Source organism: Agelaius tricolor, unplaced genomic scaffold (assembly GCF_023055355.1).
Source record: "Agelaius tricolor isolate 1412-34295 unplaced genomic scaffold, bAgeTri1.0.p SCAF_20, whole genome shotgun sequence".
NCBI lineage: Eukaryota > Metazoa > Chordata > Aves > Passeriformes > Icteridae > Agelaius > Agelaius tricolor.
Genome location: NW_027269280.1, coordinates 2,265,745 through 2,290,976, shown reverse-complemented (window position 1 = coordinate 2,290,976; position 25,232 = coordinate 2,265,745). Strand labels below are relative to the sequence as shown.

Here is a 25,232-nt window from a genome sequence, read left to right as displayed (position 1 = left end):
TTTAAGGGTGGGCTACATGATTTTCCTGGAGTTTTATTGAGTCATACTAGCAAACAAAGGGATTAGTGTTTATTTCCTACAAGTTACATACTTCTCTTATTAATTAGTACTCTAATGCCTCTTGGTTAATGATTCTCTCACTTCTCATTTTAATTAGTCCACATGCTCAGTTTCTCTCTTCTTTTGGGTTTGGGGGTTTCTTGGGTCACTGGTCTCCTACCAGAATTACCTTTTACCTGCTGATTTCAGCACAATTACTGAGCTGGTTCTATTAGTTTCTTGCTTAACTGGGAAGATGTCCTAGTGGTCCATAAATTCTACAATCTTTCGTGTTCATAATCAATAAAACCTGCCTCTTTCCAAATCATGCCCCGGGTCTGGGAGCCCTAAACTTTAATTAATTTTTTTTTCTTCTCACACACTTAGAGCTTGTTTGTTAGCGTTGTTAGCTCTGTGAATTTGTGACCGGGCGGGGGTTTGGAGCGGCCCCGCCGCCACCATCACTCCCCGGCCCGCGTCCCCGTGAGGCGGCCCCGTTCTTCCCGCCCTCCCCGTGAGGCGGCCCCGTTCCCGCCCTTCCCGTTGCCATGGCGCCGCACTGGCGCTGCAAGATGGCGGCCGGGCGGCCGCCGTAGCGCTATGGGGGCTGCCGGCTTCGGGGCTCTGCTGCTGCTGCTGCTGCGGGCGGCTCCCTGCCCCGGGCAGCTGGCCGGGGACACCGGTGGGTCAGGGCGTGAGCGGCCGCAGTGAATGGCGGCTTCTGGGGGGCGAGGGACGGGCGGGGTGTGAGGATGGCGATATCTGCCCGGGTGGGCGTGAGGGGAGGCGATGCAGGAACTGAGGGTTCCCCTCAGGAGCGCGGTCTTGGGGAGCGCGGCCCCTTCCAAACCCGAACGTGCTCGCCGTGGAGCTTCTGCCGCTGCTCAGCACAGAGGGGGCGGGTGGAGCGCTTTATGTCGGACCTTTCAGCATTGGCGAAGTCTAGAAAGAAAAATCCAGTGAAACTCCCAACTCCGAACCCTAAACTTGGCACTGCGTCCGCATGCAGAACGCAGGACATCCCTGGCACAATTCATGGCCCCAAGAAATTAAAAAGTGTAAGCTGAAGTCAGCAAGAAATACTAAATATGGTGTTGCCTGAGCTGTGCAGTATCTGCGTGGGCTGTAAGTGCTGTAATGTTATTTTACTGCCTGGTTACTGGGCATCTTCACACATGTAAACTTGTGGCATAGAAAGCTACACCCACTCCTCCAGCACTTGGCAGAATGGAAATACATCCCTGTACTAGGCATTACATGATATTTTTCTTCTGTTTGTGACAATTTAAAGTCTAAGTGTAAGAATATAGCCCAAGCACAAGATCTATGTCTTACAGATGTTGCCTCTTTCAGTCAATTTATTTCTTTCTCTTTTTTTTTTTCAGTCTTTCAGCCTTCATTTATTCATATGTCAGGACCCAGAGTCAATTCATTTTTTCTTGGCAATTCTTCAGGAGTTAATTTTTCTATAATTTTAAGTCCTAGAGATGCAGAGACAGGTAAGAACACTTCAGCTCCTTTCCCCCATGTAAATAAATACATTTGAATTGTTAATATTTTTTGACACAAAAATTACTAGAGAAATGGTAATGCATGTCATCCAGTGTCTCAATAGTTACAGAAACAGGAATTTTAAGACATTCCTGTGATTAACCCCTTAATTCTCAGTTGTTTCTGTGTGAGCTGGGCCTGAGGGTGTACCTGAAGGCACAAGGGGAGTTTAAATGTACTTCTGATTTCCCAGTCCTTTCTAAATGACCTTTAAAAGTTTTATTTTGTTATAGGAAAATTGCAACTTGCAAATTGCAGTGGAAGTAAAAGAGCTGGAGATTGGAATTTGGATGTAACTCCTGGTGTGGTATGTAAAATACTGATTCTTCTCTTATTCCACTTCATTGCAGCTTCTCTCTCAGAAGCTGATGAATGGTATAGACAAGAGCAATTTCAGACAAGCTATCAGAGCTGTCAAACTTTATTTTGTGTTTTTCCAGAACACTTCCAAAGTGACTGTAAGCCTCAGCAGAACCCTGGAGCTGTGTTTGCCCAATGCCACCGAGTGCTGCCCCTCCCCTCTGTGCATGCTGGAAACACTCCAGGTTTTAGCCTGCCGTGGCTCAGTGATGCTGGCACAGCTCCTGATTCAAGCTGAAATATTTGCCAACTCTTCCTTTGCAGGAAATGTGTCAGGTAAGTGCTAAAGAAGAAATGGCATTTTGGCTGTTCTTTTCCTCTCTGTATGGAAAAATTGGGATTTGGGCAGCAATAAGAGATACTGAGCAATCAGTGGAATATAAAAAAGGCTTTCTACACAGAATAAACTGCAGTGTGCATGGTCTTTTTATTTGGATTTCAGTCCACTTAATCTGATTTTCTCTCCTCCTTCTGTTACAGAAAATGCAACTGTCATCCCAAACCAGGCATTTAAGCCCTTGGGCTCCTGTCCTTGTAACTTAACAGCTGGAGCTTGTGATGTTCGTTGCTGCTGTGATCTGGTACTTATTTCTTGTTCAGCTTTGATTAATTGTTTTCAAAGTTTCTAGACTCTCTTGTCTGTGGGGGAGAGAGGTGCTGAATGCTTCAGATTAGATGGGCCAGAGGGGGTATTTGGATATTCCAGTATTTCTGAAAGTAAATATGTTCTCTCTACAAAGTTGCTTGATTTACCTGTAGGTTTGGCTTTATATTGCCATAAATATTGCAACTACCTTGCTAAAGAGTGACCATTCTTCTCCCTTTCAGGAGTGTACACCAGACTTGCAGCAGTTATTCAGTGGATCATGTTTCCCTGGAGTGTTTGGTGGGGATGTAAACCCACCTTATGATCAGCTGTGCTCTTCCCAGTCAATGGAATATAGCCCTGAGTGGTTTCCCTTCCTTTGTGTACAGTCTTCTCTTGACAACACACCATTCCTTGGCTATTTTTATCATGGCTCTATGTAAGTCTTAAGAAAATTTATTTTCTCATCACACTTTCATCACACTCATTATGCAACCAAAAATATAACCTTTATATGTCTTTATAATGAAAGTTAGTTTGAAATTGGGGTTTTAGGGTGTAAACCTTAAATGGAAGTGGAGAAATGTCATTGGTAGTATATAAGAACAGGGGACATGAAAGCAAACCTGTAATTATTTGTGTGAGGTAAAGAGTTTAATTTTTAAACTTGTTTGCAGTTCTACACCCAAAGTTCCTTCATTTAAGATCCCTCTACAAACTTCTCCTGGGAAACCTTTCACTGGTTACAGAGAAGGAGATCCAATTATAACAGAAGAAGATGAGTATTTTACTGTTCCCCAGGTAATCCTTATGAGCTTTTGATTCCTCTTGGTTTGTTTGGAACTCCCTGCATCACTTTCCTTATGGCTTTGCATCCAATTTCAGCAGCTTGATGTTGGCAAGTGGTGGGGTCTATTGGTCACAAACAAACAAAAATCCCAAAAGAAAACCACAAAGTCACTATTAAAAGTAAACATTGTCTTTCCTCATCCCCTGGCCCATCCCTGCAAAAGGTAATGCATTTTGGAGACACTGTTGGTTATAATTACTTTCACAAATGAAGATGAAGTCGTGGTGAACATTGAAACTACTTTTAAAGCTGTGCTTTTAAAATGTTCCCCTCTCTTTTGCCAGAGGCTGAGGTGTTTTTATAAGAGCAGATTGCCTGCTTGTCAAAGTGTTGTGTGTGGCTGTAGCTGCCCTACACATTGTGGGGCATTTTACTGACAAGTAATCTTCAAATGGAAAGAAAAAGGGGTAGAAAATCCTCATTCTGTGAATGCCCTGCAGCAATCCATGGCTGGCCAGTGTGTTGGGAATGCTCCTGTGGCCTATCTCCACAACTTTGATGTCAAGTGCCTGACCAATTTGGAGTCTTACAAGGAAGGCCTGCCCCACGATGTGAAGATAAACAGCGGCACTGCAGGTACTGCAGAAACCCCAGCAGGAATGTGTTTCATTGTTCCTCAGAGCTGCTGGAACAGAACAAACCCAGGGCTGATGGCTCAGTGGCTCAATGTAACATCTCTGTTATCTGCTGGCCGTATTCAGCATTTGGGGATTTCTGTTCCTGGTTCTTCTGACCTTCTAGCAAGTGTCCCACTGCTTCCCAAGATTTAGGAGGGCAGAAATAACAGGATGGGCCTTGGGTCCCATTTACCTGCTCCTGGTGACTCATTTCCAGACTGTTGCAGAGCCCCTTTTCTGTCAGGAGGGTGCAGCATCAGCGTTTTAGAGTGAGTGAGAAGTGGTTCCTCTCTGCATTACAAAACCTGTACTTATGGAGAGTCATTTTGGAGTTGGAGATAATAGGATTACCAGCATGAACATATTTTATTTTATGCCCCATAATTGTCTAATTTTGTTAGTCTATATTACCTCTGTAAGACCCACAGTTAATTAGCTCTGCTTTCCAAATACATAAACAGTCTGGATCTTTACCAAAACGAATTTTCTAAATAATTTCCTACTCAGTTTTCATAACAACAAGGATTGCACCTTGGATATGAAAACAGAAGCCTTTGTTTGTTTTTTGTTCTCAGACTTCATCCAACAAAACGTTGTCTATAGAGCCATCACTGACAGGGGCAAATTCATCACTGGAAGTGGTAGGTCTCTTCCTTTAATTAATGTTTCTTACTTAATTTGGATTGTATGTGAAATAGATTATTTTGATGTCTAAAATGTTTACCTGCTGCAATTCTTAGGAGGAATTTTGTATGTTATCTAAGACTGAAAAAGTAAACTGGCTTTCTGCAAAGCAGGAAGTATTTAATTTACTCCAGTCCATTACAGCTGGTCTGGAAATGGGGTTCCTTACCTTGCATCCATGGGGGATTGCACCATTGCACATTGAAACAGTAAAATAAATTCTCAAAAAAATGAATGTTGTAATTTCCAGAATTTTGCCAAGGTTTTAATGTGTTCTTTCTCAGCTGCAGTAGCAGAGCTTTCTAATTAGAATGCTTTTCATGATGACCTTTTCTCTTTTTTCCTTTTGCCAGAAAACCTTGCTGCTGAGGTTCTGTGTCAAAATGTAACTTTTGCAGAACATTATAAATTCATTTGGAAAGACAAGAACATTGAGCAAGTAAATGTCACTGTCTTCCTTGGAAGCTTATGTGATGGAGGTATCATGACATTTCTTTTATGATTTTTGATTTATTTCTTTATCTTCTGTATGGAAATTCTGTGATAGAATATCTTGTTTACTAATTCTTCTTAAAAATAATTTCCCTTGGACTCTAGAAAGAAAATTTTGGGGCTGATTTCCATTAATTTGTGTTGATTTGAATCTTCTGTCACTAATGAAAGACAGAAGTTTGTGCCCTACATAGAACATACATTTTGCTAATTTACTTATTTAAAAGTCATACTCTTTTCTCTCACCAGAAATCCTGACACAAAGATTCACAGTTGAATTTCTAAGTCTAAACAGTACTAATGGAGAGGAACTGTTTGAGAATCCAGGTATTAACACTTCATTTTGCCTATTAAAAGTAAAAAAATGTGTAGTGTACAGATTCTTATCAGTGATTACATTTTATATTTCTTTTGTCCTTCTTGTTCTTGCCAGCCTTCACCTTCCTGCCTTACTGCACTGCCAATAGCAGTGAGTGGTTCTTAGGCTTTTGTTGCATAGATATTGATTATTTCAAGTGAGGCCATCCCACTGCAATGGAAATGTCTTGTCATTTATTGATGACATTTAAAACAATGCTAATGCTTATAGATTCTTCTGCAGTGTTGATGATTTACCCTTCTGTGTTTAGGGTATCAAGTTGGAAAACCAGTGAAAGCTGCAAATCTGAATGCTTCTGATCCTCTTGGAAGCCTGAACATTTGGCAGCCAGGTATTGGCTTGTGAGGTTACAACTTCAGTTGTAGTTAATGCTAAAATTTTGGAGCTTTATTTGATTTTTGGATTTTTTAAAACGTATTTTAGTTAAAAATCTCTGCCAGATTTTGCTTTTCTTTCCCAAACTTTCAAAGGTCAGTGAGAAAACCTTTAATGCTTTCTTGGAAAATTGAATGATTTGTATCTGTTTTTGAACTCCACCACGCTGAGTTTGCATTCTAATGTTTGATGTTTTGCACAAAGTTGAAAGCTGGAGATCCAAAGGTGGATAATAGGAAAGCTCAAGTAAGATGTTTTCATTCCACAGCTGGCAGGGGTTTATGTGCATCAGCATCTGGCAGACCAGTTCTGTTTGGAGTAGACTCATACTCTGGGTGCATTCTGGAAGTTGATATTAATGAAGATTGCAGCTTTTTGAGGTGAGCCACACAAGCTGAATTGTTTATCCCTGCTTCATCCTTCTTGTTGATTGTTTTGTGACTGTCTGCAAGTGCCTCCATCAGCACTGGTACAATCTTTTTAAATATTCATGTGTGTGTGTTTCAGCTTTCTGTGGTTAATAGTCTCACTTCTGTTTTTGATGGGAAATCATAATAATGGTTTCACTCTTTACTCAAATGAGGATTCTGTTGGCTGCAATACTTTTCCATTTCTTCCCTTCAATAGTTCAAGTTTATTTTTGTTGTGTGATAACATCTTTCAGATGAAACTGACTTTAGGATACAGTAATATTGCAACCCAGAGTGGTAAGACAGTACAGATTTACATTCTGTGTGATGTTACATTCTTTCTTTGCAGAGGAAATGTGACTGAGAAATTAAATGCATTAATACAGGCCACTCACATTGGAAAGAGGGACAATTCCAGTTACAGTGATCCAAATGACTGGGTGGAAATTATACGTAAGTGAGGCTTGTGTTGTTCTTTGTAGTCTAAATATGCCTAGACAGTAAATAAAGCATGTCAAAATAAGTCCAAATTGTAATTTCAAATACCTAATGTTAGTGGTATGTGTGTCTGCATCCATCCATTCATCTATGTGTACACACAGGCACATAATTCAGTATGTCTGTGGACACTGCATATTTTACTGCCAGCCTGTGCACATATGACTTGGTATTTATCCATTGATAAATTACTGCTTTAGGTGTTTTTTATAGAGGGAAACATTTTTAATGTGTTCCTGTGTGACAGTTACCAGCATTTCACCGGGCTATGAGAATAATCTAATTATGGAATATACAATGTTTTCCATAATATTTACATTTAAATCCCTCTGTTCTCCTTCATAGGTCTTGATCCCTTTAGTTCTAATGTGAGCACTGGAGGCTTAAAAGGCATTTGTCCAGATGTTCCTGCAAACCTGAATATTCGCATCATCTTTGCTAAGGTGGGAGCAGTGCAAGGGATTCCCCAGCAGGAAATTCTTGCTGTGCAGATCAGGTAAAGTGAGTTGTGTCTCTGGCTACCTGACAAATAAATGCTTCATTTTGAGCCTTGCTTACCTAACACTTCCCAAATTAATTTTACAGACAAAAAGGGTGGGTTTTGTTGCTGTTTTTTACACGCCTTTCACTTTGCAACCCAAATTCCTTTGATCACAACCAGGTTAGCTTTTCTCCCTCTGAAATGAAAATTAAAGAAAAAAATAATGATTAAAAGCAGATAGTCCTTATACTTCACTGAAATATTAAATAAAAGACACGATGCTGCCAGCAGCAGGCATACACAGGGCATCCCATCACGTGGTGGAAGCAACACAATTGTCCTGTGTTCTGGTTTACCCCATTGCAGAGCCCCTGGGAGCTGAGCTAAATGCTTTGTTCTTTCCTGAAACAGGGGATTTTCACTCTGTAAACACTTCCCCCCCTCCACCAAGTCAATCCCTATCAAATAAGTGGGATTCTCTTCTGTTTTACTTCATTTCCAGACTGTGAGAGTTCTCCCCTTGTACGATGTGGAAAATCCAGGGATGATCAACCTCCTCACAGATACCGTGTGTTTTGTCCTTTCCTGCTTGTGTTTAGGGTGTGAACTTCCATTTCCAGCCCTCAAGCAATAGTTATGCTTTTTGTTACAGTTACTCAACAGTCTTATGGCAGTTCCAGTGTGGGCTTGGCTGCAGAAACACCCTCAGCTTCCTTCCCATCACAGCTTCTGTTCAATTCATTGAAGTCCCAGCTCAGCCACCCCCTCCAGTGACCAGGTAGTTTTGGTACAAACATTGATAACCTCCCATTATGTTCAGCAGATGTAACATGAATTGCATTGACCAAAAAGTTCATTTTTTTCCAGGTATCAGAAGATTTATGCAGAGTTTGACTGCAATCAAAATGAGGTGTGCTGGCCACAACTCCTTTATCCACTGACACGCTTTTATACAGGTAAAATGATAATCAGTGTGGGAGACCACAAAACATGGAAGGCTGTATTTCTTTGAAACAATTAGATGTGGGGACTTGTCTGAAAGAATGCTTTTGCATACACTTTTATCTGTATCTTTGGGTTGTTGCATAAACTAAAATTTAGCTTTCACATGCTCACATTTTTTTTTGGTTTTTTTTTCAGGAGAACCATATTCCCAGAGTCTTGCTAAAGGCCTGTTTCTGGCATTTCTTGTTTTACTTGCAACAATTATGAGCAACCCTTGGTTTTTTAAATTATGGAACAGATAGGTAAAAATTATGGAGAAACACTCTTGGATTTTGTAGACAATTTATATAAACATTTAAGGATACATAAAATCAGTACTTCTACAGCATACAGAAAATGACTGTTACTTAAAACAAAAAGTAATAAATTCTTTTTAAGCTCTAGGCTCTGTGTTTGCAGTAGCAAAGTGCAGAGTTGAATTCAAGAAGGTGGCGAGTCCAGTCCAGAGGCTGCAGCGGGTTTGGGATTGTCCTCATGGAGGGACCATTGTCCTCTCAAGCTGGTTCTCTTCTCCTAAAACTCTTGACAGTAAACCCCCTGTGCCCACCTAGTTTTGGAGCAGTGGGCAGACTTCTCACACTTCTGAGAAGTTGTAGCCCTTCAGCTGTTTTCATGTTTTGATCTGAAATTCTCTTTTCTAGTCAATGCTTTGCACTGGCAACCTGCTGTGTCTGTGTGCAGGGCACAGAAAACATCTACTCATTGTCCTTAGCTGATGAAACATAACATTTGGGATTTTCTTGTGGTTTGGATGGGCCACAAAGTTGAGGACTGGAGCAGTTCTGCTATAAAGATAGGCTACAGCTGGGGATGTTCAGCCTGGAGAAAAGGTTGTGTGGAGACCTCATGGCAACCTTCCAGTATCTGAAGGGGCCTACAGGGCTCCAGAGAGAAATTCTTCATCAAGAACTATAGAACAGGACAAGGAGTATTGGGTACAAATTGAAAGAAGGGAAATTGAAGTTAGATATTGGGAAGACATTTTTACTGTGGGGGTGGTGAGACACTGGAACAAGTTACCCAGCGAGGCTGTGGATGCCCCAAGCCTGGCAGCGTTCAAAGTGGGGCAGCCTGCTTTGGTGTGAGGTGCCCTGCCCACGGCAGGAAGGGCTGGGACTGGTGATATTAATTAAATCCATTCCAAGCCCACAGGGTGCGGCTCTGGGGAAATGCTGCTCTGCAGGACTTGGGCTCGATGATGCTTCTCGCCCCTTCCGGCTCAGCATTTTCTGTGATTCTATGACGTTCTCTCAGTCCTGCATTTCTCCTCTCACACAGCAGCGTCTCAGCGGCGGCCAGCGCGCCCCTTGCCGTTCCCGGTAGCTCCGCCGGCGGTGCCCGAGCCCGCCCCGTGCCGCCGCCGGTTGGGGCCGCGTTCTGCGGCCGTTCCCCGCCCCGGAAGCGGCAGCCGGGCCCGCTCCGCCCCGCCATGGCCGCCCCCGGGCCGCGCTCCGCCCGCCCGCCGCGCTGAGCCCCGCGCCGGGAGCCCCGGGCCGGCCGCCGCCATGGGCGCGCTGTTCCGCGGCGAGCCCGTGTGCCTGGCGCAGCTCTTCCTGCAGAGCGGCTCGGCCTACGAGTGCCTCAGCGAGGTGGGCGAGCGCGGCCTGGCCGAGTTCCGAGACGTGAGTACCGCCGGGGCCCTGTGGGGCAGCGCGGACCCTGAGGGGGGCCGGCCTGAGGGCCGAGCTGGGCCCGGGGCTGCCGTCGGGAAGGTGCGGGCTTGGCCCCGATGGGGCGGTGGAAACTGCTTTTATTGCCGTCTTTCCGTGACTCCGACAGGCAGGTGTATGGCCCGTCCCTGTGTGGCATTCCCCTGCAAGCAGGATCACAGAATTGTCAGGGTTGGAAAGGATCTGTGGAGATCATCCAGCCCGGCCCCCTGCCAAGGCAGGCGCACCCTCAGGGGTGACACCGGGACGCGCCCGGGTGCGGGGATGAGCGATGGGAAGTCAGTGTGGAGACCTGGCCTCCCCGGCACGCTCGGGAGCCGTGCTTTGGGGTGGATGTATCGCTCCTTTCTCACAGCAGCACCTTAAATTGGGGTCATTTGCAGCGAGATCCCATGGGAGAGCCCCTGGCCCACCTGCAGCCTCAGTGCCTTCAGCCTTAGCGTGTGTGCGCAGCTGATGGCTCCATCCACCCCAGTGACAGACCCAGAGACAGCTGCTCTGTAGCTTTATTGATAACAGGTTCCTGTTCCTGGAGGGGCCCTTCATCGTGGAGGAATCTCCCACCTCACATAAAGTTGGGTTGGGCAATAATTAGCCACGTCTCTGCGTTGTATTATCATAATTATATGATCTTTGCTTGCTGAGTGAGACTTTGGAATGTTTTTCAGATATACATTAGAAATGTAGCTTGTAAAATCGTTGCAGGGAAAGCTGGGAAGACTTAAATAAACAGCTAGTTGGTAAATATGGCAGGGAGGAGAAGGCAGATTTCTAAGAATGATTACATGAGTGTATGTTTAACACTTTGATGTCATTCTAGTTACCTGGTACACCATTTATTATAGAAGTAATGCATTAGTGGTTCTGATTTAATAAGCTGGATAAGTAGTCAGAGATATTGCATGTTCATATTATGGGGATGTACATAAAATTTAATATTTCAAATAGACTGTGGAAATACATCACAGAAAATTTGTCAAATGGTTTGTTAATTTGAAGTCATTAAGCAATATTTTAAAACTGTCAAAATAAGATTAGGAATGGTTTCTCCAGTAGACCTTGTTATTTTGTTGTTTGATTAAAATTAGCCAATGGCATGGATAATTCTGCTTTAGTAAAAACAGCTTTGCTATCTGAAGACTTTGTAATCTTTTTAGGTTTTTGTGCCTTCTCAGTTGACAAGCACAGAACTCGTGAAAATTGTCTCCAGGAAGTTGCAGGAACAGCTGTGGTTTTCTAGGGGAGGTTACTATTTCAAACCCCTAATAAGTATTTTGTCCTTCTCCTTCAGCTTAACCCAAATGTGAGTGTGTTTCAGAGAAAATATGTGAATGAAGTGAAGAAATGTGAAGAAATGGAAAGAATACTTGGTGAGCTCTATTTTCATGTCTGCTGTTTCTCATCTGTGGCATTACCAGGGTGGCACTACTGTGAAGGTTTCAGCTACAGGTTTTTTTAACCCTCCCATGTTTTGTAAGCTGTGAAATTTACTTACACTAAAAATAGATTTGGGGGTTTTTATGCTCAGAGATGAAAAACAGTTGCTAATGTGTGGCTGATAAATAGATGAGGCTGTTTCAGTGTTTACTACTTAAAACTCTGCTAGGGAAAGTGAAGCTTTACTGTGGATATTTCCTTGACTGTAAGATATTCCCTATTCCTTCATTTTGTGTAACTCAATGCTGTTGATTTTCCAGGCACCCTTAAAAATATCTCAAGTCAATAATAATTGTGTTCTCATGGTAGTTAATGAATAGAGAAGGGTAGGCAGAGCATTACAGCCAAGCTGCAGATGTCTTCAGTGTATCCTGAGGAGAAGTTCCAAGTGAAGGATTTCTCTGATTGGAATCTCTCATCAGAGGCACGTGCTGGTCATGCCAGCAGCTCTTTTGGCAGTCCCCCTGCCCAGTGTGAGTTGCATTTGTTGTCAAGGTTGCTTAAGCTGCTTTGTTTGAGCACATTTCACTCCAAACATGGGTCAGCGAGCAGCAGGGCTGTTTCTGGCAGAAAGTGACACAGTTGCACCATTAGCAGAAAGTGGCAGCATGCAGCAACAAAGAGGTTCTGTGAAATGCTAAAAGCTGCTTAGAAAATACTTGTTGGGAAAGAGAAGCCTCTGAAGTTTGCTTGCTTCTGCAGACTGCCAAGGCAGGAATGGTTTGTGTGTTTTATCCCCACCACTCTTCAAGTTCTTCATTTTTGAAGACTTCTGTGTGAATTGTTGCTAAAATGAATGAATAAAACAGCCAGGGCTTTGATGCTGCAGTGTGATTAGCACCATCAAGAGCAGCTGAAGGTCAACTCTGCAGCACTCTTGGAAGTGTAGGCAATGCAGTTTCCTTTCTGATGCTGTTTTTCTCCTCACTCCAGGGTATTTAGTACAAGAAATTAAAAAAGCAGATATTCCACTTCCTGAAGGAGATGTTGCTCCTCCTGCCCCCTTGCTGAAACACATTTTAGAAATCCAGGTAACTCCACTAAACAGATGCCAAAGTCTTGGAACTTAATTTCAAGCTTAATGACTTGTGTTTGATGTAGACGCTTGTAAAACACTAATTTTGAATCTAATTTTGAATAACAGTCTGTTTTGTTGTAATTATTTTAAAAGAATAAATGCATATTGTCCACCCTGTGCTGCCTGCAGTTCTAATTCCAAGTCTGCATTATTTGGACAGAAATGAGGGGCAGAGCAGCACTCTGAACAGGTGTCAGTGCAGGATCAAGTGCACTCAATACAGAGCAATCTGTGGCAGACTGAGGGATAAAACCTCTGAAGCTTTAGTTAATTAAGAAATGGGAAACTCCTATCACTGTGTCGAATTATTATGTGTTGAAAATGAATCCTACTCTGTTTTCCAAAATCCTGTAACTCATTCTGTGTCTTGTCTTTACTTTGTATCTTAGGAACAGCTGCAGAAGCTGGAGACAGAATTGAGGGAAGTAACTAAAAACAAAGAAAAACTGAGGAAAAACCTGCTTGAACTGACAGAATACAAGTACATGTTACAGATCACACAGAATTTTGTCAGGAGAACACCTGAGGTATTGCTTGGGGTGTTTGACAGGGATTGTTGTTGTGTGGCATTGTTGTGATTTTCCCTGTTGAATTGCTTGAAAATGGAGGTGTAATTATATAATTTTGATGCATAAATTGTGCTAAGAAATTAACACTGTAATATTGCAGCACTGACTATAATTGTTAAGAGCAGTGCACTTGAAATGAAGGAGATCTCTGTTGCCTGAATTGAACATGGAAATGAGTTTTATATTTTTAATTAAACCATTTACCTAATTACCTTTTCTTTCTTAGAATAATAATGGAATGAGAGGTTTTTTTTTTTTTTCCTGGAAGCAATGAATGTTCTATCTTTTTATTTGCTAGTATGAATCCCATTTACATGGGAATTTTGAAGAATTTCCCTCTGTGGAGAACGAGCCATTGGTGGATTTCAACCGCACGCACAGACTGAGCGCCTCGCTGGGGTGGGTATGGCATGTGCTGGTTCAGAAGTGCTTGATCAGGGGCTGTAAAGAATGAGTTGTTCTCTTAAAACATGTCCTGGAGTGATTTCAGGTGTGCCAAACAGTTTTAGACAGGACAGGAGCCTGGTCCCAATGTACCTTTAAACAAACTCAGATTATTTGAAGAGATAAACAGGACAGCATCCAAAAAAGCTGCCACAAGGCTTCCATCAAACCAAGGACGTGTGTAAAGGAAAATCTCTAAATCAATACTTCCTTCTATTGTTTAAACTCTTTCTATGATAAGCACACAGTGTTTTAATCACTGGCAGTGTAAATGTAACATTAATTGTGTTGCCTTTGAAATGATGAATGGATACTGCTGTCTGTGGTGTTGTTATGAGAGGATATCTTCCAAGGAAAAAATAAATAATCTCACTATCACAGAAATAACTAGTTAAAAGTAATTCTCGTTGTGTACTCAAGTCTGTAGTCTGTTTATTTCACAAATAAAAATTTTATATACCAGCTGGTATTTTCTATACCAGTCACTTCCTGTTCAGCGTGATGCTTCCTTCCCTAGCCATGGCAGATACTAAATTATTGTGGTGATGTACTCTGAATTTCCAATTTTTTTTCCTTGTACATTCTATCTTATATTTCAAATTTTTCCTTTTCCTAGATTCATATCTGGGTTAGTTCACATAGCAAAGATTGAAGCATTTGAAAAAATGCTGTGGAGAGTTTGTAAAGGCTATCCCTTTCTTACCTATGCAGAGTTGGATAAGGCTCTGGAAGATCCAGATACAGTGAGTAGACATTGTAATGATGAATTTATTTTATTTGGAAGAATTGCTGCTCTGATCTGTCTGCAGTAAATGCAAATGATTTCCTAGTGTCCTTGGAGGAAAACTATTTAGAAGTATTGGAATTTGTTAAGGTTGTAGAAGTGGGAATTAATTTGTCGTGGTTCAGCTTGAGGAGTGCAGGACTTCACTGTGGGATAGTGGTGACTATGATTGGCCACCTTGGTCACAATACGTGGCAGAAATGGCTGCTTGGATATTTATTAACTAGGTCTGTACAGTGCATTGCCTTTAATAGCCATTCCACCTGTTCATTCAGTAGTTAAAAAAGAATCAAGTATGGCTACTTTTCTGTGAAGTTTTTTCTGTGAACTTACCAAGTTCATTTTTGTAAATCAATTACGGCAGCCTAATCTGTCGCCTTTTTTTTATTGCTTGAATTCTAATTTGTTACCTTTTTAAAAGACTCTTTTCTTACTAAGAATTCTGAGATAGTAAAATATAATGTCTCATTGATTTTCCCTGGAAACTTTTTCTGGTTTTCTCTAATATTAAAAACAAAGAAAGAGATACTGTCCCCGTTGAATTTTATTATTTGATCTTCAGTAACTGATGGAAGATTAATTCCATTAACACAGCTTTTTCCAGTTGTTCAGCTTTGTTATTTAGCTCTATTATTATGTCACAGAGGAATTGCTGGTTAAAACATAATTCATCAGCTTTACTTTTTATGGTTTTTTAGGGTGAAACCACTAAGTGGGCTGTTTTTTTAGTGTCCTATTGGGGTGAACAAATTGGCCAAAAAGTTAAGAAGATTTGTGACTGGTAAGAAGTAAATCTAATATATGTGCATTCCTTTATAACTGGGGTATTTTCTAGTTGGTTTTTCCCCTGCACCCCTTTTTAAAAAGTGTTGATTTTTATACAAGCTTTTTGTGTTAAATTTGTTCCTCCCCTTATTGCACCCAGCTCTAGAATTACGCAGTGTACAAATAAATACATGAGTCATTTCACTTGCAGTTTTTACCAAGTACAGGCAAAATGCTGCCTCTGAGTTGAATCTGTTCCATGGTTGTGAAGTGGTGTGTTGCAGATCTGGCTGTGGCAGGGTTGGGTGGTGTGTTTTGGTGGGGTTTGGTCATGAGCACAGCCCTGTGTTCCTGCAGCTATCGCTGTCACGTGTACCCCTACCCCGACACCACCGAGGAGCGCCAGGCCGTGGTCGAAGGACTCAACGTTCGTATCCAGGATCTTGAAACTGTGAGTAAAGAACAGATTTCCTCTTGCACTGTAGGAAATCGTTTAATGAATCACAGAGTTAAATATAATTTCTAACATACATGCAGCTTTGGAGCTGATGGGACAGTAAGTTGTGTCCCTGTCTCGTGTTGCACATATCTGTTAAACCTCACAGCACTTGGCATTGCCTTCTGTTTTCTGCAGAGGTTTGTTTGCTCTCCTAAAAGCATGGCCCAGCTCTGGACATGTACAAGGTGCTGTTCTGTGATCAGCACAGCCACTCTCACATTCTCAGTGAGATCTTTGGTTTTTTCTCAAACAAAGGTGCTGAATAAAACTGAGGAATACTTGCGCCAGGTCTTGTATAAAGCATCAGAATCCATCTATACTTGGGTTATCCAAGTGAAGAAGATGAAAGCCATTTACCACGTCCTCAACCTGTGCAGTTTTGATGTCACAAATAAATGTTTAATTGCTGAGGTTTGGTGTCCAGTGGCTGATCTGCAGAACTTGCGCCATGCATTGGAGGAAGGCTCAGTAAGTCACCTGAATGCTCACTGATGTTGAAGCTTTTATCTTGAACTAACTATGCATGTAAGGAAAGAAAATAATTATTAATAATAGACTAAAAGTAGGCACAGACAGATCTGGGTCTCTGTATAAAACAATTTTTTTATAAGCAGAGCCTTTATTTAGTGTTGTGTGTAGTGTTTTTTTTTTTTCTTGAATAACTTCTCTGTTGGCCCTGAGGCCAGCTGGGCCCACAGTGTTATTTGCAGTCATGTAGAAGGTGCCAGTTCCCTTGCATTGGTTTTTGTTATATGAGAGAAAATTGTAATAACAAATATTTTTTTTACAATATTGTGACTGATAGGTCTCATCTGATACTTGATATGAAGTAAGAATTAGAACACTGTGCAAAATCTGTTTTTAGAGGGAGTACAAAGGGATAAATGTTAAACTTGGGGCATAATTTAATGGTATTTTTGGCTCAATGAAACTGCTGATAGAGCAGACGTTTTCACTTTGATTACATTAACATTGATCTTACACAAATATATCTTCTGTCTGTAATTAGAGGAAGAGTGGAGCTACAATTTCCTCATTCATGAATACCATCCCAACAACACAACCTCCTCCGACTTTGATACGTACCAATAAATTCACCTCAGGGTTCCAGAATATCGTTGATGCTTATGGAGTTGGAAGTTACGGGGAAGTTAATCCAGGTTGGTCCTTCTGAAAGCTGAGCTCTCAGCTGTGCTGTCACTGCTGCTTGCCTTGATACCCTGCTGAAGGCCAAATGGTGACAGTCATGCTGCTTCTTAGTAGCTGTTTTAAAATTTCAGTAGCTCATTAAAAGCACAGACAGCAAGATGGGATTTGGTTTGGCTGAGTTATTTTATGAAAGATAGTGGCAATAGCTGTATAATTTTTCTTCTATATGTTTTACTTTGGGTAAGGAAGATATTTAGGGGAAAAAACAAAGGAAACTGGTAATGGTAATTGATGTTACTGAAGTGTGGAGCTCATCACTTGAAAAATTCAGCTTCTTGTATAGCCCACTTTAATATGTACTTGTAGCTATGTTGACTGGGTCATTCTGCACAGGAGAAAATACCTTATAATACAGACCTGAAACAGTCACAGAGGAATACCCACTGTTTGGTTGGGGTTTATTTCCTGGGCTCGTGTTACTATCCTCAGAATTGTCAGCTACTGCTCAGCTGTGAAGTTGTCATTGCTACACAATAAACAAGCTTTAAACTGAGTTCAATTTACAGTGTGGGGGAAAGGTCTGTGAGCTGGGGATGAAATGGCTTTCAGACTTAAAAACGTGGAGAGATTGAGGTATGGGATTAGCTGGGGATGTGCAGACAGGACATCCATCCCCTGTGTGCTGAAATCTGCCCTGTTGCCCTTGCAGCTCTCTACACCATCATCACTTTCCCCTTCCTGTTCGCGGTTATGTTTGGAGACTTCGGGCACGGGCTGCTCATGTTCATATTTGCACTCCTGACAATACTGTATGAAAACCACCCTCGGTTAAAAAGAGCACAAGATGAGGTAAAAGGAATTACAAATTATTTACTTCCCATCCAGCCAGATCATTTGAATAGTCACTGTTTCTGAAAAGTACTGCTTTTTTGCATGGGTACTTAAATAGGCTTTTTCCCATTCTTTTAGGATTTTCTGTGTTAAAAGATCCCATATTCCATGAGATTAATGTAATATTTTAAACTATTCACTTGGAAGAGCAGAAATAATCAAGTTGTAATGAAAGACTTAGAAAAAAATGATGCTTTTAATCTTGTCTTTACTTCTACCAGGACTACTCAGTGATGTGTTTTACAGAATGTCATTACAGTGGCAATGTGATGAAAAATGATTTTTCAAATTCCACCTTTTATTGTTTATAAAAAGAGTTGCAGTTTGAAATTTATTAAACTTCCCTTAAATTTTTTAACCATATGGGTTGGAATGTAGGATCACCTGCATCTCTCATTAGAATTATGTTCAATTAAGAATGCCAGCTAATGTGTAATTTCTTGTAAAGTAGTCTCAGGAAGGAAATGGCTTAAAAAGACCCTTCCTTAATCTAAGGTTGCTGGTGATTAAAGTTTCAGTGTGTCATAGGAGCTCATATTCCTTTAATGACTGTTCACAAATAAATTCTAGTTTTTAGAAGTCTTTGTGTCCAAAAATGTGTTTCTCTTAGACACGTCTAGCTAACCTGTGCTCACATAACAGATTATATTCTCTATTTTTTCTTTTCTCCCCAATACTGACAGATAATGAAAATGTTATTTGAAGGCCGATATGTGATCTTGTTAATGGGACTCTTTTCTATATACACTGGATTGATCTATAATGACTGCTTTTCAAAGTCAATAAATATATTTGGATCTGGATGGAATGTTTCAGCAATGTATGAAAAAGTTTGGAGGTGAGCAGCATGTTTGGGATACCATTAAACCAGAGATGTATTTCCTGCAGCAGTTTAACCCTTTTGTTCACATGTTTTAACTCTCCTGTTATAGTTTATCTTTCCATTGATGTTTTAGTTTTTATTTTCTAGATGTGTTTGTTTGTCTATATAAAGATTTTCAGAGGAATAGAAAACACAGATCTAGTTTTGGACTTATTTGTCCTAGGTCATGCTTCTGGAATGAATAGCTGAGTGACATTTGCCTGTACTGAAAGAAATTATCTATTAATGAAGTAAATTAATTACCTGGCAGTCACTAGTCTCTGCACAGCTTTTCTTGAAAAAAAAAAGAAAATAATAGTCTATGTGAATTGCCCAATCTGCTTTTTCTCAGAGTGGGATAACCTCACTGATTTGAGGTGTCATGACCCTCTGGTATTTAAATCTCCTGCTGCCTTCCAAAACAGGATGTGGCTTCAAAGAGTCAAGACCATTGGCTAAAATTTGAATGGGTTTTGTGTGCTGTGATAATGAAAAACTGTACAAAAATAAAGAAGAAACTTCCCCAAATGCAAAACAGAAAAAAGGTAGCTATTATTCTTTGGGTGTTTGACAGTGAATTTCATGCAAAAGCAAACTGAACTTTTACAATGAAACTTTGAGTTCTAGGGGAATGTGGAATAAAATCCATAAACTTTGTTCTGAAAGATAGTGAATGTGAATTAAGCCCAGAATGTGAGGTTCTAGGTGGATTTTTTCTGCTATTGTTTGTATTAGTCAGGAGTTTTCTGCTTAGAAACCCTTCCACTCTTTTAAAGTGTGGCAGTGGGTGAGTTAGGTAAAGGAGTTCTTCAGTGTCCTGTAGAACTGGACACAGTTCTTCAGTGTCCTGCAGAACTGAAAGTATATTGTCATTATGTTTAAAGTGTCAAATCTGAGGGTTTTTCTTTCACTGCAGTGATAAGGATCTGGAAGATAATCGATATTTAGCACTGGATCCAAATGTTTCTGGTGTCTACAATGGAGCTTATCCCTTTGGAATTGATCCAGTGAGTTTCATTCTTTTTAATTACCCACATGTGATGATCAGTCTTTGGCCATTAGATTTTGGTACCTGTATAAGTAAGAAAAATCTGACTAAGAAAAGAAAACATTTCTGATGGTATTCTCTGTTCAACAACACGTTTTCTTCTGACAAGTCAAAGACTGAACTATTTTTACAAAACTCAAATTTCAGTTGTGACCTCCATTTGAGGTAGAAGTCTGGTCCCCAGTAGAAAATGGGTACTGGTTTATTCCTCCTGTTATGGTGTTCATCAGTGCTGGTTTGGTGTTTTCTTCTTTAGATATGGAATTTGGCAAGCAACCGTCTCACTTTTCTAAACTCATTCAAAATGAAAATGTCTGTGATCTTCGGAGTGACTCACATGACATTTGGAGTAATATTGGGGCTGTTTAACCACTTGTAAGTACAAGAAGTTAAAATTATAGCAACATTGTATTTTTTGTCAGGTCTGGGATGATTACAGTTTATCTTGTAAGAGAAACTGGAATTAGTGTTTGAGAACAGAATAAGAGTAATTGAGAGAACTGTTCTTATAAAAAGACAATAATGGAGAGGTCTTCCTTCACATATGTAAGATGATGGTTCAATATTATGCTAAAAAATCCCAAAACAAATTAATACAAGACTTTATTTCACTTATTGGTAAATAAAAATATGTGCCTCTTACAGTTTTTATTTCCACTGAAATACATGATAAAATTTCACTGAATAAAAAGAAATCAGCTCTGGATTGTAATCTCAGTCTTGCTGTTTAAAAGTGCTTTGTCTTACTGAAATCATATTTGGGCTGTGTTGGTAAAACTTACTTTTATTTTTTCCCCTTTTCTACCTTTCAGGCATTTCAAGAAGACCTATAATATTTATTTGGTTTTTATTCCTGAACTTTTATTCATGTTGTGCATATTTGGCTACCTGGTGTTCATGATCTTCTTTAAATGGTTGGCATACTCTGCAGAGAACTCCACAGCTGCCCCCAGTATTCTGATACAATTTATTAACATGTTCCTGTTTCCTAGTGGTGAAGCAAAGAGCTTCTTCAGTGGCCAGGTGAGTAATGCTCTTCCAAGCTTTTGGAAATTCTGTGTTCCCTATGCAGATAATACTTTAAAGGAAAAGGGGATGGCTTTTCCTACTTTGGATTTTGTGATCTAATCTATTTTTCCTCCCTCCCACCAACAGATTCCTCTGCAGAAGTTTTTACTTAGTGTTGCTTTCCTTTGTGTTCCTGTAATGCTGCTTGGTAAACCACTTTATTTATACTGGTTGCACAGTGGAGGCCGAGGCATAAGAATGTACAGGGTAAGTACTGAAAGCCACTCACCCATTTCCTCAGTGCTGCAGAACTCAGCTGCTGGTTTGGTGCAGGGTGTGTCCTTATGGGTATTTCATAGAATGGGTTGGAAGGGAGCTTAAAGCTCATCTCCTTGCACCCTCTGTGGTGGGCTGGGACACCTCCCACTGTCCGAGGCTGCTCCAAGCCCCTCCAGCCTGGCCTTCAGGGATGGGGCAGCCACAGCTTCTCTGGGAAAACTGGGCCAGGGCCTCACCACCCTCATAGGAAAGAATTTCTTCTGTATATCTATATTCAGTTTGAACCCATTACTCCATGTCTTACCAGTTTCTGCTCAGTTTGGAAAGTTTTGGACTGAAACACATAATAGTACTTCATTCCTCTAAATCTGTTTGCCTTTGCCTGCAACTACTTTAAGTAAATTGAAAAAATGACAGTGGCAGCCTGCTTGAAGAGACAATCCATTCTCCTTTTGCAGAGTGGCTACAAGCTTATCCGAAAGGAAAGTGAAGAAGAGCTTTGTCTCCTGTCCTGTCATGACCTTGAAGAAGGTGTCACTCACTCAGACAGCGGGCACAGAGAGGGGGATGCAGAGGAGGTAATGATTCATTTCATCTCTGCTTTCTGTGTTCCTAAAAGCAAATTAGAAGTGGGCAGTCAGTAGATAACCTGTACACTATGAGCTGAGCAGTTTTGAGGAAACTCAGCTGAGCCTTTACAAAGACCTTGGTGCCCAAATGCAGTTTACTTATAGTTATTTGTTGCTATTTTATCATTATTTTCTGGTATTTTCAGACTGTTACAGTAAACTACAACTTGTCTGTAGTAGAGAACAGGAAGAATGTTTTATTTGCTGTTAAGAGTCTGCATCTAGGAGTACAGGTTTTCCTATATTGAAGAGTGAGATAAAAATCCTGGATTTTGTTTGGTTTTATGGATTCTTAAACTTGAGGCCAGGTGGTGACTGCCCAGCTTTCTGTTAATTAATCTTGGCTTTTAAACTGGACAAAAGTCTTTCTATGTCTGCAAATTACATCTTGTTTTGAGGATTATTGCTAATGAGGACTGGGGCAGCATTCCCAGTCCCCACCCACTGCTGCTGTTTAGTTTGGGCAAATCTTTAAAGGTCTGGGCAGATTCCACTGATTCCATGTGAATTAAAATACAAAGAATTGCTTCAGCCTCCTAATGTGCAGAATATGTGTAGTTCTTGTCTCACTGGGGTAGTAGACTCTTGTTTCTTGTGTATAGAAAATAAAAGAGTTATTTACTCAAAATGTGTTATACAAAGTGTTGAAATACAACATTCAGACAAAGTAAGTGTTGAAATTTTCAGTAATATCAGTTTTGAAACTCTTTATTAGTTACAAGTATGTATATTTAGATCTTACAGTATTAGTGTGGTTATCTTTCTGTCAGTAGCATTACTGATAATTACCCCTGCTTTTAAAGATGAAAAAAATTGATATTGTAAACTTAGAATTTTAATAGAAGGGGAATTAGAACTGGTTATAGTACTTAAAGTTTTCAAGAATTAGATCATATTCCTTCTGGAAAACATAAATTGCATTTGTTTTTATCTGTCAACAAGGTAATACTGGAAAACTATAGCATCTGATGTTTTTTTTTAATATTATCTCTGTAATAAGGATCTTCTACATGGCTTTTTACACTTTCTTTACTTGATATAAAATCAATTTCTTATCCTTCAATGGAATTCTTCCTCCATGTAATAAGGATTTGCAGGTGAATGTTTTTGTTCTCTCCTGTTTTGTTCTCTATGTTGTTAAAATTGATACAAATGTATTTTTATCTTTTAGCTGAACTTTTCAGATGTTTTTATGAATCAAGCAATTCATACCATTGAATACTGTCTGGGCTGCATCTCTAACACAGCCTCATACCTGAGACTCTGGGCATTAAGTCTTGCTCATGCACGTAAGTGGGGGTGGGTTTTTGGTATTTTTTGGATTTTTTTCCTACATCTGTATTTTTAATGCTGTTAGAGGGAGGCTGGCCTGTTCCATTGATACTAGTATGAAATGCACTTTTTCATAATTAAAAAAAAAAATCCCTATTTCAACTAATCATGATCTATGGAAACCTCCAAACTAAAACTGTGACTTTATGTAAAATATTGCTCTCAGTAGGTCACTGAGGTGTATCTTTAATTATTGGAGAGGATGGGGGCAGCTCTCTGGGGAGGGGGGCTGCTCATACTCCCATGTTCAGCAGGTTCTCTTCTGTTGGTTAAATGAGCAGGTCAGTGGGTGAAGGCACTCACTACCAACCTTAATGATGGCAACTTTCTGTTTTATTTAGAGTTATCAGAAGTTCTGTGGCAGATGGTGATGAGAGTGGGTCTGCGTGTGGATACCAAGTACGGCGTCCTGCTGCTAATCCCTGTGATGGCGTTCTTTGCTGTGCTGACAGTTTTTATTCTGCTGGTCATGGAGGGGCTTTCTGCTTTTCTCCATGCTATACGACTTCACTGGTACCTTCTCTTTTTCTGTATACCACTTCAGCATATGCTGGCTTGTGTAAGGAGAATTTTTATGGCAAAATTTTAGGTGCCTTATTAAAAAGGGAAAGCGTAAAATTCAACAGCCTCATTGCTACTGAGGCTTTATTTAGTACTACATTTATTTAGTTATATTAAATAAATGGCTTTTTAGTTGGATTTGATTGTTCCTCTGGAATATTTTCAGTGGATTCAAATATTGTATTGGCTTATGATGCATTTTAACTTCAACCACATTCCCAAAATACAGGTACACTTGATTGGTAGTATTGCAGCTTTTCATAATGTAGAATATTGGTAACTTGGATAAGTATTTTTAATATCAGTCTGGTTATCTCACTGTATGGTTTCAGCCTGTTTATTTGGTTCAACAGAACATTTATATTAGTGAGTGGGGCTGCCAACTCTTGAAGTATTTTAATCCTTTCTTAGTCTTGGTATCACAAGCTCTGCACTTTGGAGTGGATTCAGAGCATGTTTAGTTTGAAATCTGATGAAATTTACAACTTAAACAAAGGCGTATAGTGAGCAAAGACAGGAGGTGGAGCTACACACATGACAGATTGTCCTCATGATATTGCACGCTTGCAAAACAATTGGCTGCAACTCACTCAGAAACAAATGAGTAAGCCAGAAGTAAGACATGAGCCTTTACAGCCTGGTTTAGTGCCTGTGGTTCTCCTGAGAAACAGGAGTTAAATAATAAAAATAATGAAGTTAGCCTGGGACTGTGATGGGAAGGGTAAATAGCTGCACAGAAAACAAGTGAGAGGATTGGAGTGGGTTTTGTTCAGCTGCTTGGGTTGCACAGTTCTGTCCCTTGAGAACTAATTTTGGATTCATGAACAGATTCTGGTTTTTTGTCTCGTTTCAGGGTGGAATTTCAGAACAAATTCTACTCCGGTGGAGGATACAAGTTTACGCCTTTCTCTTTTAAGCACATTTCTTTACATTTTAATAAAGATGGTGCGTTATAATTTGGCTGCTGTCAGCAGAAATGTTTGGAATTGTCTGCAAGTAACTGGGATTGGATCTTGCCTATGAATGGTTTCTTGTGGAACAAAGTGGTTTTCACTGATTGCCTTATAATGCAGCCAAACAATTCTGTAAAACATACCTCCCATAGAAAGACATAGCAGATCTGGAGCATCTTGTAAAATATATAGATATAAAATGTACATTTTTCTTGATAAACTAATGTTGTAAATTAATTTTATTCTTAAAAAAAAAAAAAAGTTACTGCTTGACCTGAAACCCATGTAGGCGTTTTTTTGAATCTCTTTATCACTTTTAAGTTATCTGAAAGACTTTTCATTATATTAAACATTCATTACTAATCACATACTTAACCCAGCTGCATCTTGTGCACTTTGGGAACCATTCAACAATGCAATAGAAGCAATGTTCTGTTTTCAATCTGTATTCCAGGATGATTATGAAGTGTAGATTTATACACACCAATGCAATGTGCTCTTTTTTGGCCATATTTAAAATTGCACTGGAAATGTTATCTCTTCATTCTGGGTTCTGCTTAGAGTTACTACTTTAAGCTTTCAGAAGCCACACTGATATTTATATTTATATTTAATGTTATGGAAGAAGGCAGGATTTACAAGTATTACTCCTCTTTTTTTCCACTGTAGTGAGGAAAAACTTTTGCACATGGAATAAAGAATTGGCCTCGATCCCTGTTTCTGTTTTGGCTCTAAGGACACACAAACAGCATTCTCTGATGGTGTAGAACCGAATTATACTGCATAGGTGGACAGGGGTCGTTTTATATTATTTTTGTATCAGTGTGGAAATGGGGATATTGCCATGATATTTTAACATCTGTGCCATACGAACAGCACAAATTAAATTTTGCACTTGTTTCATACGAATTCCCAATAAAGCCTCGTTTGCGCTGTGCCGAGCGGGC

General features: G+C 40.2%; 2 protein-coding genes across 3 annotated transcripts; both read left to right on the top strand.

Moving 5' to 3' along the window:
* Positions 1 to 560: 560 nt before the first annotated feature.
* Positions 561 to 8,710, top strand: TCTN2 (tectonic family member 2). The gene is made up of 18 exons (XM_071444978.1): positions 561 to 721; positions 1,425 to 1,538; positions 1,824 to 1,897; positions 2,031 to 2,226; positions 2,431 to 2,531; positions 2,779 to 2,975; positions 3,214 to 3,337; positions 3,827 to 3,962; positions 4,579 to 4,644; positions 5,041 to 5,166; positions 5,429 to 5,506; positions 5,809 to 5,889; positions 6,202 to 6,313; positions 6,693 to 6,796; positions 7,187 to 7,337; positions 7,975 to 8,100; positions 8,190 to 8,278; positions 8,463 to 8,710. Exons 1-18 carry the CDS (start codon positions 640 to 642, stop codon positions 8,567 to 8,569), a joined length of 2,064 nt encoding a protein of 687 aa, XP_071301079.1. The 5' UTR covers positions 561 to 639; the 3' UTR covers positions 8,570 to 8,710.
* A 130-nt stretch (positions 8,711 to 8,840) lies between these two features.
* ATP6V0A2 (ATPase H+ transporting V0 subunit a2) lies at positions 8,841 to 25,228 on the top strand. Of its 2 annotated transcripts, none has more exons than XM_071444976.1 (20): positions 8,841 to 9,949; positions 11,289 to 11,367; positions 12,368 to 12,465; positions 12,902 to 13,039; positions 13,380 to 13,480; positions 14,142 to 14,268; positions 15,008 to 15,090; positions 15,432 to 15,525; positions 15,829 to 16,041; positions 16,583 to 16,733; positions 17,432 to 17,571; positions 18,297 to 18,451; positions 19,392 to 19,482; positions 19,780 to 19,898; positions 20,336 to 20,546; positions 20,679 to 20,798; positions 21,269 to 21,388; positions 22,611 to 22,728; positions 23,113 to 23,284; positions 24,186 to 25,228. In XM_071444976.1, exons 1-20 carry the CDS (start codon positions 9,833 to 9,835, stop codon positions 24,286 to 24,288), a joined length of 2,550 nt encoding a protein of 849 aa, XP_071301077.1. In that variant the 5' UTR covers positions 8,841 to 9,832; the 3' UTR covers positions 24,289 to 25,228. The 2 variants fall into 2 exon arrangements, with proteins under 2 accessions (XP_071301077.1, XP_071301076.1); XM_071444975.1 differs by having other exon boundaries at positions 23,113 to 23,330.
* Positions 25,229 to 25,232: the final 4 nt, after the last annotated feature.

Bases quoted from the DNA above. Each gene is read 5' to 3' on its own strand.
- TCTN2 (XM_071444978.1), top strand. From the start codon at position 640: ATGGGGGCTGCCGGCTTCGGGGCTCTGCTGCTGCTGCTGCTGCGGGCG. The intron at 7,338-7,974 runs GTAAAGTGAGTT...TTTTTGTTACAG, and splicing joins ATTCTTGCTGTGCAGATCAG to TTACTCAACAGTCTTATGGC. The intron at 8,279-8,462 runs GTAAAATGATAA...TTTTTTTTTCAG, and splicing joins ACTGACACGCTTTTATACAG to GAGAACCATATTCCCAGAGT.
- ATP6V0A2 (XM_071444975.1), top strand. From the start codon at position 9,833: ATGGGCGCGCTGTTCCGCGGCGAGCCCGTGTGCCTGGCGCAGCTCTTC. The intron at 19,899-20,335 runs GTAAGTACAAGA...TCTACCTTTCAG, and splicing joins TTGGGGCTGTTTAACCACTT to GCATTTCAAGAAGACCTATA. The intron at 22,729-23,112 runs GTAAGTGGGGGT...TGTTTTATTTAG, and splicing joins ATTAAGTCTTGCTCATGCAC to AGTTATCAGAAGTTCTGTGG.